Source organism: Gracilinanus agilis, chromosome 5 (assembly GCF_016433145.1).
Source record: "Gracilinanus agilis isolate LMUSP501 chromosome 5, AgileGrace, whole genome shotgun sequence".
Classification (NCBI taxonomy): Eukaryota; Metazoa; Chordata; class Mammalia; order Didelphimorphia; family Didelphidae; genus Gracilinanus; species Gracilinanus agilis.
The window spans coordinates 304,907,275-304,920,334 of NC_058134.1; the positions used below are offsets into that span (position 1 = coordinate 304,907,275).

Below are 13,060 nucleotides of genomic sequence, written 5' to 3' on the forward strand. Positions count from 1 at the left end.
TACCCTGCAAACTGGAAAAAAATGACCAAAAAATGGAAATAGTCAATGTTGGGGAATTGTAGAAGGATAATAGGCCTACTGATACATTATCAGTGGAGCTATAAAATGGTACAACCATTTTGGAAATCGACTTGGAATTATGCAAATAAACCAGAGACTCCCATACTGGGCTTATAAGAGGGAATCCATCAATAAGAAAAAAAAAGTTTCCACATACTCCAAAACATTTAGAGCGACACTTTTGGTTAGAGAAAAGAACTGGAAACAAAGTAGCTGCCCCTCAGCCGGGGTCCATGGAATGTGACAGACCACTACCCTGCACTAGGAGAAAAAATGTGGGTGGTGGAGACACAAAAGTACGGTTAGAACTACATGAAGGGATGCAGAGAGAAGTGAGCGGTCACGAAAGCCCTCCACACACCAGAAAACCAGAAGGGAGTGGAATGAAATGATGAAGACAACCCCAACAACCCATCTTTCAGTAGAGAAAGATGGGAGGCCCACAGGGAAGGGGCAGGGCTGCTGCCTTCTTTTCCTCTCCAAAATATACACTTTGTCCTATGAGATGGCACTCTGGGAAGGGATGCAAAAGGATAGATGGGACATTACAGAGTGATGTAAGAAACTAAAGATATAATAAAAAACATTTTTTAGAAAAAAATTAAAGAAACAAAAGAAATCAGGGCAGATTCAGACCTTCAGAAGAGGACACAAAACAGGCTGAACTTCTTTCACTTACTAAGCCTCTTTAGAGGCCAAACCTTACTGGCTTCTTAAATGTGAGGGTTTTCTTGATGACTATTAAAAAATTTTTCTTAATCAACAGCATTTATACATATACAAAGAGAACCAGCCCATACTGTTGCTGAGATGTGAGAGTGCCATTCAGGTGGCAGCAGCGACGTCCAGGACCAGCCCAGCCATCTTCACAGGGACTGCCATCAAGGTCCTCCCCAAATATTCTGATGCCTCACACAATGTTTGAAATGAAGGCGTGGAAATGTTAGTTTTGCTGAAATGAATTCTAACCATGGGATAGGACGGAGATCTCCAATCAAACCTACTTTTCAAAAGTTTTACTTTCTTTTCAAATGTGTAAGGAACATAAGCTACTGAAAAGAGATTTATAAAAAGAACCATGAGGGGCACGTAAGTGACTCAGAGGATAGAGAACCGGGCCTGGAGTTAGAGGATCCTTCCTGAACCACAGACTCCATTACTGGGCTTATAAATAAGCTCAAACACTGGCTATGTGACCCTGGACAAGTTATCTTCCCCACTGCCTAGCCTTTACTGCTCTTTTGCATTGGAATCAATACATGGTATTGATTCTAAAAGGATATGGGTTTTTACGAATTAAAAAATTATTAAAATAAACAAATAAAGAGAACCATGAGTTGCTTTGGATGAAAAGGGGTCAAAGGGCTCGCTTCGGGGGGGGGGGGGTGCAGCAAATTACACCAATTTAGAAATTTTAGGGTTAGAAATTACACCAGACACAGTAACATGGGGGGGTGGCACACCGAATAAGAGTCAAACATCAGCCAAGGGCAAAGTTGAATGGAGCCCCAAAAGAAAGTCAAGATCAATGGACAAAGGAAAAGATGGAGATCACGGAGAAAGAGGCCAAACCTTACTAGGCACACATTGCAGCCACAAGGATCTCTCCCTGACCTATTCAGATCAGGTTCAACAGTTCCAATAAGGTTTTTGAGTCCCCTCCCTCACCCAATAAAAGCAAGAAGAATTCCTAGATAAATGAGATGGACAGGACTGGAACCCCCTGGAAACCTCAAACAAACAGGTGTGTGCATAGTTTAAGCTTAATTGCGCAGGCTCAAAGGGCATGGAACAGCAGAGGAGTGCCTATGCTTGAATCAAAGGTCAACTCTGGGCAAATTAGATCCATTCCCCACTTTGCCGGCTGACTCTAGAAAACTCCAAATAAAGACGCAGTAACTATCTATCTCTTGGTGTCACAGAACATCCCATCTCCTGAGAGCAGCAGGATCCAAGCTCTCAATCAAAGCCATTTGCTACAGCCAATTCCTGGTGCTCTCAGATAGGGGCCACTCTGAGGGCTCATACCGTCTAGTGGCCAAGTCTTGGCTAGCAAGTGAGTTCCAGTTCACATATGGGAACCAGGAGACCCAGGCTGAAAGGGAGAGAAACCCAGAAATCTCTCTCAAGGTCAGGCTGAGCCCAAAGTTGCTCCAGTGATGACTAGTCAGCAGGCATAAGCACTCATTCCTCTCATTCAGTCACTGAAAGCACAATATGGGCCTGGGAACCAGACAGAGCATGGTGACATTTGCAATCTGGAGAGGGCCAGTATCAAACCAAGGGTGGGTGAGACTGACTGCCTGGCACTAAATTCCAGTGAATGCCATCATCTAGTAAGATTACCAGATGCCAACCTTAACAGCTTTAACGCAAGAGGACCAAAATCAGGGACTAGTTTCTCCACCTCGACTATCGCATAAGCTCAAAACTAACATGACAGGGGGCAGCTGGGTAGCTCAGTGGAGTGAGAGTCAGGCCTAGAGACAGGAGGTCCTGGGTTCAAACCCGGCCTCAGCCACTTCCCAGCTGTGTGACCCTGGGCAAGTCACTTGACCCCCATTGCCCACCCTTACCACTCTTCCACCTATGAGACAATACACCGAAGTACAAGAGTTAAAAAAAAAAAAAAAACCTAACATGACAAGAAAAGTGAACCTGACAGTGTTCTGCTGCCCAGGGTAGGGCAGGAGCCCAGGCTTTGAAGGCCTTCCTGGGAGGTTGGCAAACCATTATTAGAAAGTGTGTAGACAAAGAGCCAAAGGCTGCCGCAATCTTCCAAGGACAGAAGAGAGAACTGAGAGGCCCAGTTTGAATCTCTTTAATCCCTCCTTGAAGCCTGTCCCTCTCTCTCACCCTGAGGGACGCTCAGGGACACCCAAGACCCAGAGTCAGCCTTCTTGAGCAGCGCACTCCTACAGATCTCCAGGAAGGATCTCTTAGTACTCAAGCTTCATGAATTCTGAGCTGAAGGCATTCATGAAGTTTTAACTCTCGACTGACATTAGGTATCTGCCAGGGGAGGAGGAGGGGGCCGGGTGTTTCCCACTCTACCCCCACCTTTGAAAACAATGAACAATGAGCCCCAAGTAGGTTACGACTCAGTCCTGGTTCCAAGGTCTCGGAGGCCAGGGTGAAGCCAGGGCTCTGGACCCCTGATTTCTGAGGCAGGTCATATTCCGACCTTTAAACGACATGGCTTCCAATTACCACTACCATCCAAGGCAGGGCTGAGATTACAGCAATGACTTGACACAAGTCAATACTGGCCCATCAGAAACAATGGAAGCCAGTGAACTCTCGTTAAGAATTAGGACAGAGTGAAGCTTCTTAAAAAGCCAAAAATAACAAGGTGAGCTGTACAAGAGAATGCTGCTCAACCTGCTGAACTTCAATGAGTAAAGCGAACACATAATTAAGCCCATTCTTCTGCCGAAATTTGTTCACAGCAAACTAGAAAGGTGGGCAACACAGCAGCCCCTTTTCCTCAGGGTAGCCTCCCCTCTTCACTAAAATCTACCTACCAGAAGTCCTTCCAGCTCCTGCCCCTGGCCTCTACCTCTCCCCTAATTACCAGGGTCAGGACAACTGTTCTGAATGCAGGGCAGCATGTGTGCCCTAAGTGGGAAACTGCTCCACAGAAAGGATGTCTTAAGATTGATCCTACATAAACACAAACACGATTCGGCCAAGGGCCTTCCGACAAAGGACTGTGGCAAACCACTCCTGCTGATCCTTTCATTAGTCAAGGCTAATCACCTGTTCCATTCACGCCTCCAAACATACCGGAGGCCACCTGGGAGGCACTGTCCCAGCTGTGTCTCACAACACAAAAATCAAGTAAAACAAGGCCCTACCCTATTCTAGAAGAGTTTACAATCTAGCAAAGGAAATGAGAAGTGTATACAAACATATACAAAACAAAACAGCACACGGCTTGCTGCACCGGGAGGCTCCAGTTTGACATGGACTGAGCAGGCTAGTGATCAGAGTAACATTCTCTATTAGTCCATTTAACCTGGCAAGATGCTGCTGCAGAATAGTACGTCAACACTGCCTAGACCACTTTTTTTTTACCAATGAGGCAACAGAGGCTGAAAGAGGATTGGCAACAGATAGGGCAACATTTCTCAAGCTGGCACACAGCAAGTCCACTGATCCTAACTAGAGATGAAGCACTGCCTCTGATCCAATGACTTTTGGTGGGAAGGAAACAGAAACCTGTGGACACAGAAAATAGTTCAGGGGCAGAACTGACAAGGAAAGAGAACTGACCGAAGATGGGGGAAAGGCTAGGTGAGAGTCAAGACCAACTCTGGAGAAATCTGGGACAATGAGAGCACCTAAGAAGTCATGAAGGACAGAAGACTTCAGAAGAAAGGCAATGAGCTCTGCTGGAGATAAGCTGTTGGCTGGACACTTAAAGAGTCCCAGGAAGTATTTGCAAATCCTTGTTTGTAATTCAAAGGGATATCATTCCTGGAAATAGGGATTCAGGAATTCTCCCCTAAGACCTCTGGAAGCAGTGAGGTGGCATGACCAGATCTGGCAACAGCAATCAAGTCCTCATTTCTCTTCCGATATCTCCAAGAGTAATGGAGGGAGCCCTAGTAACCTCTCAGACACAATTGTGCACTGCTGCACAGACATCAGCCCCTTCCCCAAAAAGTGCCTCTTCCTGCTTCCACCCTATTCGGAGGTAAGGAAGGCTCTCACCATCTCTCAGAAGCCCCAAAGGCTGCCCTGAGGCACCACAGTGGAGCAGACAGAGCAGGCACTGGTTCTGGAGTCCTAAGACTTGCGTTCCAATTCCAATTCCAATTCCAATTTCTATCCTCTGAATGGCCATTGGGCACAGTCCTCAGTCTCAGGGTCCTGATCTCTAAAATAATGGCCTGTGATGTCCTTTCTGGCTAAGAAACTAAGTAGTAATCCTGATTGGTCTCCCTTCCTTCCTTCTTTCTCCAATCTGTCATCATCCACAAGGCTGCCATAATATATGTAAGGCACAAGTCTGGCCATGCCACTCCCCTGCTTATAGCTCCCTACAAATGAGAAATATAGTGAACAACAAGGACAATGATAATAATCCCCACCACCACAACCAACCACCTCCCTATCAACAACAACAACACCAGGCTTAGGAGTCTCTCAAGCTGCTCCCCCACAATCTGGCTTTAATCTCTCTAGTCTGGATTGCCACAACTTTACCACCTTCCCCATCTCCCTGAATTAGCAGAAATCCTCCTCCTCTCTTTATCCCCTAATGTCCTAATAACTGCTTTCTTTCCAGGCAGATCAAATACCACCTCTGCCAGGCTGTCTGCTCCAAACCCCTTTCTTACCTCACCTCGGCAGAATCATGAGATTCCTGAGGAGCAAGGTGGTTTGTTACATTAAACTAACTGGAATTTTTATCATGAAGGGGCAGAGTTCTGTCAAGGGAACTTTAAATTACCCCTGATTGTCACCTCCAAAGATACACTAAAAGTCACGACCTTCACCCCAAAAATCAAGACCTGGACATTGTCATCCACAGTTTAAGTTCCTGGTTCCTAATCTTCCCCATTCTCAGATATTTTCCTCCATAAAAGAGTATAAATGTGAAGTATCATGCTCCAGTGCACGGAGATATGACTTCAAGTTGATACAAAAAAAATTAAAATTATTAAACTCAATATCAATAACATTTAAAAGTTTAATGTGAAAAGGGAATCAAGATCTGAATTTGATTAATATGCTTTGTGAAGGAAAAAAAAACAGTCAAAGACTGTGGCTATGTGTCTGGAATGATGCGAGACTAGAAATAAAATGATCAATCCTCTTCTAAAGTCTCTTCTGTGAGAAATCAAATCAATAATCACATGAGAAAGTGTTCTAAATCCCACCTAATTTAGAGAAATGCAAATCAAAACAACTCTGAGGTACCACCTCACACCAGGCAGATTGGCCAATATGACAGTAAGGGAAAATGATAAATGTTGGAGGGGATGTGGCCAAATTGGGACAGTAATGGTGGAGTTGTGAACTGATCCAACCATTCTGGTTGGCAATTTGGAACTATGCCCAAAGAGTGCTAAAAGACTGCCTGCCCTTTGATCCAGCCAGACCACTGCTGGGTTTATACTCCAAAGAGATAATAATGAAAAATATTTGTACAAAAGCATTCATAGCCTCGCTCTCTGTGGTGGTAAAAAACTGGAAAATGAGGGGGTGTCCTTCAATTGGGGAATGGCTGAACAGATTGTTGTATATGATGGGGATGGAATACTATCGTGCTACAAGGAATGATGATCTGGGGGATTTCTACATAAACTGGAAGAACCTCAATGAACTGATGCAGCGTAAAATGAGCAGAACCAAGAGAACACTGTTCACAGAAAGTGAAACACTATCCATTGTAATGGACTTTACTACTAGTAGCAATGCAATAATCCAGGACCCTCCTGAAGGATTTATGAGAAAGAATGCTATCCACATTGAGAGAAAGATATATGGGAGTAGAAACACAGAAGGAAAACATCTACAATTGTCACCTGTATATATGGATATGTGATTTGGGGTTTTGGCTTTAAAAGATGGCTCTATAGCAAAAATGAGTAATATGGAAATAGGTATCAAGGGATATAACATTTGTACAACCCAGTGGAATTGCTTGTTGGCTGGGGGGGGGGGGGGAAGAGAAAATTAATCATGGAAACATGAAAAAATCTTTGAAAAATAAAGAAGAATTTTAAAAAGAAAAAATAAAGCCTCTTCTATGCCCATCAGCATGGGGCCATGGCCTGGGTCACCTAGTCAAACTCTCTCATCTTTCAGATGAAGACACTAACTCAACCAATTCTTACCTCTGGGAGTAACCAGAAAAGTTCTGTTTGCCTCTAAAGCTCCTTCTCCTCCCTCTCTGGTCTCTTTGCACCTTCCTTCTCCCCCCACATTCTTCCATCCAGAAACCAGTGGGCCTCCTGGCCGTTCCTCAAACACAATCTCCCCACTCCCTACACCACTGTCACTGGCTGTCCCTAATGCTCCATCATTTCTATCACCTCATTTCCTCTAAGTGTCAGTTTCCATTCCGCCTTCTGCAAGAAGTCTTTCCCATTTCTCACAGCCAGAGCTGCTAGTGCCTTCCCTCTGCAGAGATGATCTCTGCACTGTCTGTATTGTCTGTCCAGGCTGTCTACATGCCACCTCCCACATTAGAATGGGAGTTCCTTGAGGACAGGGGCTGCTTTGGCCCTTTCTTTATATGCTCAGCACTTAACACATTCCTTGGCGCACAGCAAATGCCTAAGAAATGTAACTTGTCCCAGGTCAGGGAGCAGAGCTGGAGTTTGACCGTTCGTTCGTTCAGCCTTGTTTTAAGCAAGTTCCTCCTTCATCCCACTGATGGAATAATCTTGCTGGCGGCCATCTCCCCACTGCTACTCTAATTAGACAGTAAAGTCCCCCCACCTTTGCCCTGGGGGCCCCTTCTCAATGTACTTCAGTCCTCTCTCTCCTGCCCTGCCTCCCACTATCAATCCCAATTCCCTGGACGTGTCCTGAACCCTTGCTCCCTTTTGCTGACACCTTTCCCTTCCCTCGAAGTATTAACTCCATCCTTTCAAACTGACCTTACTGCCACCTTCTCAAGGAAGCCTATGCAAAGCCCCCAAAGGGTTCCAAGACATCATCTGCATACGGCACCTTGCTAATCTACTAAGCAATATTGGAGATGGTCCAAGTCTGAGGTTCACTATCAAAACCAAGTTGTAACTTTAAGGGTAGAAACCACATCTTGGCTAAAATGAGTGTTTTCCTCGGTCCTTAGCATAAGGCTACACACACAGAAGTCACTTCTGATGTCATCGAGAAAAGCCTTTTGAAAACTAGACCTATCCAAAAATTAAATAGGCTGACTGTCAAGCAGTGAGGCTGCCAACACTGCCAATGTTCAGTTCAAGCAGGGGATATGGGTGATCTTTTAAACCAATCACGGAAGCAAATCACCAGTTTCTGGTCTGTTCCATGTCTGACCCTGATCCAGGAATCTCCCTCATCACCTCTTCCTATGTCAACCATCCCACAGCAGACCCTTCAACAGAGTAAGATTCAATTTATCTGCATGCAAATGAGAAAACACATGACCATCACCATGCCCCGGTGCAGACGGAGATTCCCAACCTGTTCTTTCATTTATGAAATTAAATTAGCTGCCTGAAATTGGGGGCCACTGGCTAGCCCCTTCAGAGTGACCGAGGCAGTAAAGTCAGAATGGTCCCAGCCTTCTGCCTCCACAAGTAGTACCAGGCTGGTCACTCTGACCTGGCTCTGCTCCTATGGTGAAAGCAGGAGCTATGTCTCAAGTTAACTGGTTTCCTGGATTCTGGGGGGGCGGCCCGGGATTGGCTGGCAAACAGGTGCCACCTAACAACAAGCCAAGCTGAAGCTAAGTTCCTACCAACAAGCCAAGGTGGGGTGATAGTCTTCACAATAAACAACCCAACATGATCAGTTGAAGGGAGCCTTTTCATATTTTCAGGGTTTATTTCCAACTACAGTAGAAAAACAGAATGTCCCTGCAATTTTATTCTTAAAAACCAGGCTAAGCGAATGCTCCTAAAGTCACTGGTCAGCTCCATCTCCATTTCCCACAGAACCTTTGGAGAGGTCTTTTGCCCTCAGGTTCCTCATTCAAATATTCTCCAGAAGCAATGGAACCACAAACAATTCACATTCCTCTTCCAATAGGCAAACATTTAGACTGCTTCTCTCTATTACATCTCTAGTACACACACACACACACACACACACACACACACGCATGCACACAAGCATAGAGGGACCTTACGGAAAACTCCTTACAGTCTTGTTTCACAAATGAGGAAACTGAGCAAATAAAGCCACCAAAAGCAAGACATGAAGACAGCCCCAGCTTGGCTTCTCCTCTCCACACTGGCCCAAGAGCAGACGCCACACTCCAGATGCCCTCCTCCAGCTGGCCAGCCAATCCGGCTCGAGCCCTTTCCCATTTCTAGTTCCCATCTCACCTTACTTTCCCTTCAGCCCCTTCCCCCTTAGGCTCAGGGCATACCAGCTCAATGAAGTCATGAGTTGCTATCAACTTTTTCACAAATGTCCAAGTTAGCAAAAATATTTTCAATGCTTTCTAATCAAGTTACATGCTCTGTTCCTGCTTTTCAAACACCTTAAAATGAACTAATAAAGTTACAAGTTCCATTTCTACAGGCCTCTCAAGGTGATCACATAGTGTCCTCCCAAGAGCACTCTGAGGGAAGCAGTCTGCCAATATACCACCCCCTTGGGAGATGAGGACCCAGAATCAGCCCAACCCAGCGATTCTGCCATGGTCAAGGACACAGCAGTCCAGGGCTATCTACCTACCGGGGCTTCTGTGAAGAAATACTAATGAAATGATGGGCAGAATGCCCTTTGTGGCATCATCCTTGATGCATCTTGCTGCCAAAGTCTTTACTTTGGCATTTTTTAATTACCATCTAATTTTCTACATTTAATTTTAAATTGTAATGATTTCTTTAATATTAAAAAAATTCAGCCACACTAGTATGAGTGTACAAAATGGGCTAAGTGAAAAGGATGCATTTATATATGAAATCGATATGCATAAGTTATCAGTGCAGAGGAAAAACACTGTGGCAGGAGGTCTTTGGTGTTTACAAAGCACTTTGCATGGGTTATACTGAACAGAATTCATTTGATTTCCACGCTGGCAGAAAAGGCCATTAGATCCACATAGAAATTGGACTGGAGGGGGCAGAGCTGGGTGGCTCAGTGGATTGAGAGTGAGGCCCAGAGAGAGGAGTTCAAATCTGGGTTCAAATTTGGCCTCAGACACTTTCCAGCTGTGTGACCCTGGGCAAGTCACTTGACCCCCCTTGACTAGCCCTTACCACTCTTTTGCCTTAGAACCAGTACATAGTATTGATTCTAAGATGGAAGGTGAGAGTTTAAAAAAAAGAAGAAGAAATTGGACTGGACATCTACACTTTAAAGCAGGCATTTGTATTCAAAATGTACCCGCTCCCCCCACCCCTCCGTGTTCTCACCAGGATCCAAGTAAAGAAGGCTGGCTGAAAGAGAGCTGAGGACACACCATGACCTTCCCTTCCATTTTCCAGGTCTACAGAGAACCAAGAAGGCTGACAAAGCAGCCTAGACAGGACTAAACCCTCCCCTCTGCCACTTCTCAGGGCTGGGCAAGGGGGCAATTTCATTTCACTGCTCTAGGCCTTAGGAAATCACCATGTACTGATGATATCCCAGATCCCTTGGTCTCCCAAGAGTCTTCATAATAACCTTAACACAGAGATGGCATAAGGATGAGGAACAAGACTCAGTGAGCCAAGGTGACTGGACCAGGGACCTATGGCTCAAAGACCCCTCATCCAGGCTTCTTCCCCAAAGGCCGTATGGCCTCTCTCGTTACTTCGTGTTGACAGATCCACAGGGTGATCAATGACACTCTGATGCACATACTGGACCTGCAATGGGGCATGCCAGTGAAGGTAAAAAGAACAAATACCACACCAAAAAGAGGCTTCCAGGATACAGGAAAAAACCCTTGAGCAGACCTTCAAAAAGAGCCTCGGGCTCCTTGACACCAGGAATACTGCTAAGAGAAAAATTAATGGGTCATGGGATCACCAGGAAGGAGGGAGAATCCCTGGGCAGTGCCTGGAAAGGCCTGGGTGCCTTTCAGCCCCATTAGGACTGATCCTCTCCTCAAACCCTGAACACATGCAAAGCAGGTTGTCAACAATCCAATGAAATGGAGACAGATGCCTCTTGGGTGCCAGGCAGATGAAGCTAAACCGGCCCTGCCCTCAGAGAGGAGGGAGCAACATGCCCATCCATCCCATCCATCTATATATACAAAAGACATGTGAGGTCACAGGGTTTGGGGGTTAGAGGTCATCCGGAGAAAGGGCCATAAATCTCTCCTGAAAGCTCTGAAAACCTGCACTTGACCAAGAGGATTGCTTTTGGCCTATCAAGCATAGCTTAATAGAATACCCAGGCCTGGTCTTATTGGGATGTTTGCTGTCTTTGGCCCCTGAGCTTCACAATGACAAAACTCCTCATCTACACCTTCTGCCCAGGGGTAGGAGGGGCCCAAGGGATGAGGTCCTTCTTGATCAGTCCAGCTGAATTCTCAAGCAAACCCAGGGGGTTACCAGGAGCAGTTATGCCAAATCCCACACACAGAGGTCATTCCCCTTTGCTTCCCTCCCTCTCATCTCTGAACTTTGGGCAGGAAATGTTCCATTAATGAAAAAGCAGACGGAGGGTGGCTCAAAGAGGGGAACTTCTGAACGGAGTCTCCACCTACATAAAAGAAGACAACTCCGAGACCATTCAATCTAAGAATCCACTGAACGCCAGGCCCCAACTGCTGCCCGGATTACACATCAGTTGTTTCCCGATTTTTAACAAGCTCAGGTGACAGCTTGGAAAAACAAACTATTTTCTACTCTTCCAACTCACGTTAAATGCAAGTTTCCAAATGACAGTATGCTTCTGTCCCCCTCAGGGCTCGAAGAAGACAATCACTTCCATGAAAAGCCTCAGTCTGAGACTGAACTTCATCTGAAGATGATGAGTCAATCCCCAGAACCAACCCTAAAACTTTAACCCTCTGCTCTTCGGGCTTCTTCTGTTTTATTTTGACTTGGGGTGGGGGGTAAGGGGGCAGAAAAGACATTTTATAAACTGATGGACACGAAAGGATTTTTTTGAATTAAAAGAAAGAAGCACCACATACCTGTTGTGTGTTTCTTTGGGACTGTGAACTGGACTGCAGCCTCCTCAACAAGGGCACGCCATTCCTAGACAGCCTTTTTAGTAACCAGTAACTGTGAGCTCTCTCAACAAACTGCTTCTTCCGCTGAACGGCCACCTGAGTCATAATCTTATTTAATCTAAAATACGGAAAAACTCAAAGTTTAATTTTTGAAGCAACACATCAAAGAGAGGCTTTTGATTATGGAAATCAGGAAAAATCTTGTGGTAATATTCCATTTTTATTTACTATTAAAACCAAACTGGCAATGATACACCCCCCCCCCCCATCATAATCACCACCACATTGGAATGCTGTAAGTTAAGATTTACAATTTACCTGCAAAGCTGACCAATTAAAGTATCTAAAATTTTTTTATGATTTTAAGAAAAGTAATATTAGAACCTACAGAGCTTTTTCATTTTTCTCACTTATATCTTCTTTAAACAAGTTGACCTCAATCAAATATAACATTTTTGTCATATTTTTGTGCTAACAATTATTCTAAATTATGTACATTCACAGAAATTTAATAAAAGAAACAAGTCATTTAACTTTCTGAAAAATGCTATTCTTGAAATAGTCCTTTTAAATCTGGTAAGTGCTCTGAAGTAATTCATTTCTCTTCAAATAAAGATGGTTTAAGTACCTTCAAAACTCATAAAATGAGTCTTTAAAAAAAAAATCTAAAAATTTCCTAGGACTAAAACTTATTTGTAGGGAAAGCAAAAGCCTTGAAATAGTAGACAAAAAAGGCCTGCGCTTCTCCGCTGGCTGGCCTCCTTGAACCAGGAAAGGATTCGTTTGCATATTTGCTTCATATGGACATGGCAGAGTGATAACTACAAGATTTTTAATTTTCCCTTTTTTACTCACAGAAAAGTCAACATTTCTGAGATGCAGTTAGAGAATTCTAGGCTCTGACCAGGTATGCTCTCACTCTCCCACTCTTCTTCCCTCCCGCCCTCTTTCACAAACTCATTCAAGGAACCAAAAGTCATCAGATTCTCTCTTTAGCTGCTTCCCAGATCATCAGAGAATACAACCACACTGCTGTTCCATTCCACGCAACTGATTTTTTCTTTCTCCGACTAGACATGCTTATTTCCCATTTACTTTCCAAAGATCTCCTTTCTGTCCAAGACTCCCAAATAGTGCAGCACAGTGTAGGCCTGGCCTGAAGCTAGAAGACCTAGG

The 13,060-nt window shown here is 44.7% G+C and overlaps 1 protein-coding gene across 5 annotated transcripts in view; it reads right to left on the reverse strand.

The window, feature by feature from the left end:
- The window catches only part of BRD1 (bromodomain containing 1), a 74,418-nt gene that overhangs the window by 46,259 nt on the left and 15,099 nt on the right, over positions 1–13,060 (reverse strand). For all 5 annotated transcript variants that reach the window (XM_044677815.1, XM_044677817.1, XM_044677812.1 and 2 more), the window contains exon 2: positions 11,846–12,002. In XM_044677815.1, coding sequence (XP_044533750.1) covers positions 11,846–12,002 — 157 coding nt within the window. The remainder of the gene's footprint in view (positions 1–11,845; positions 12,003–13,060) is intronic.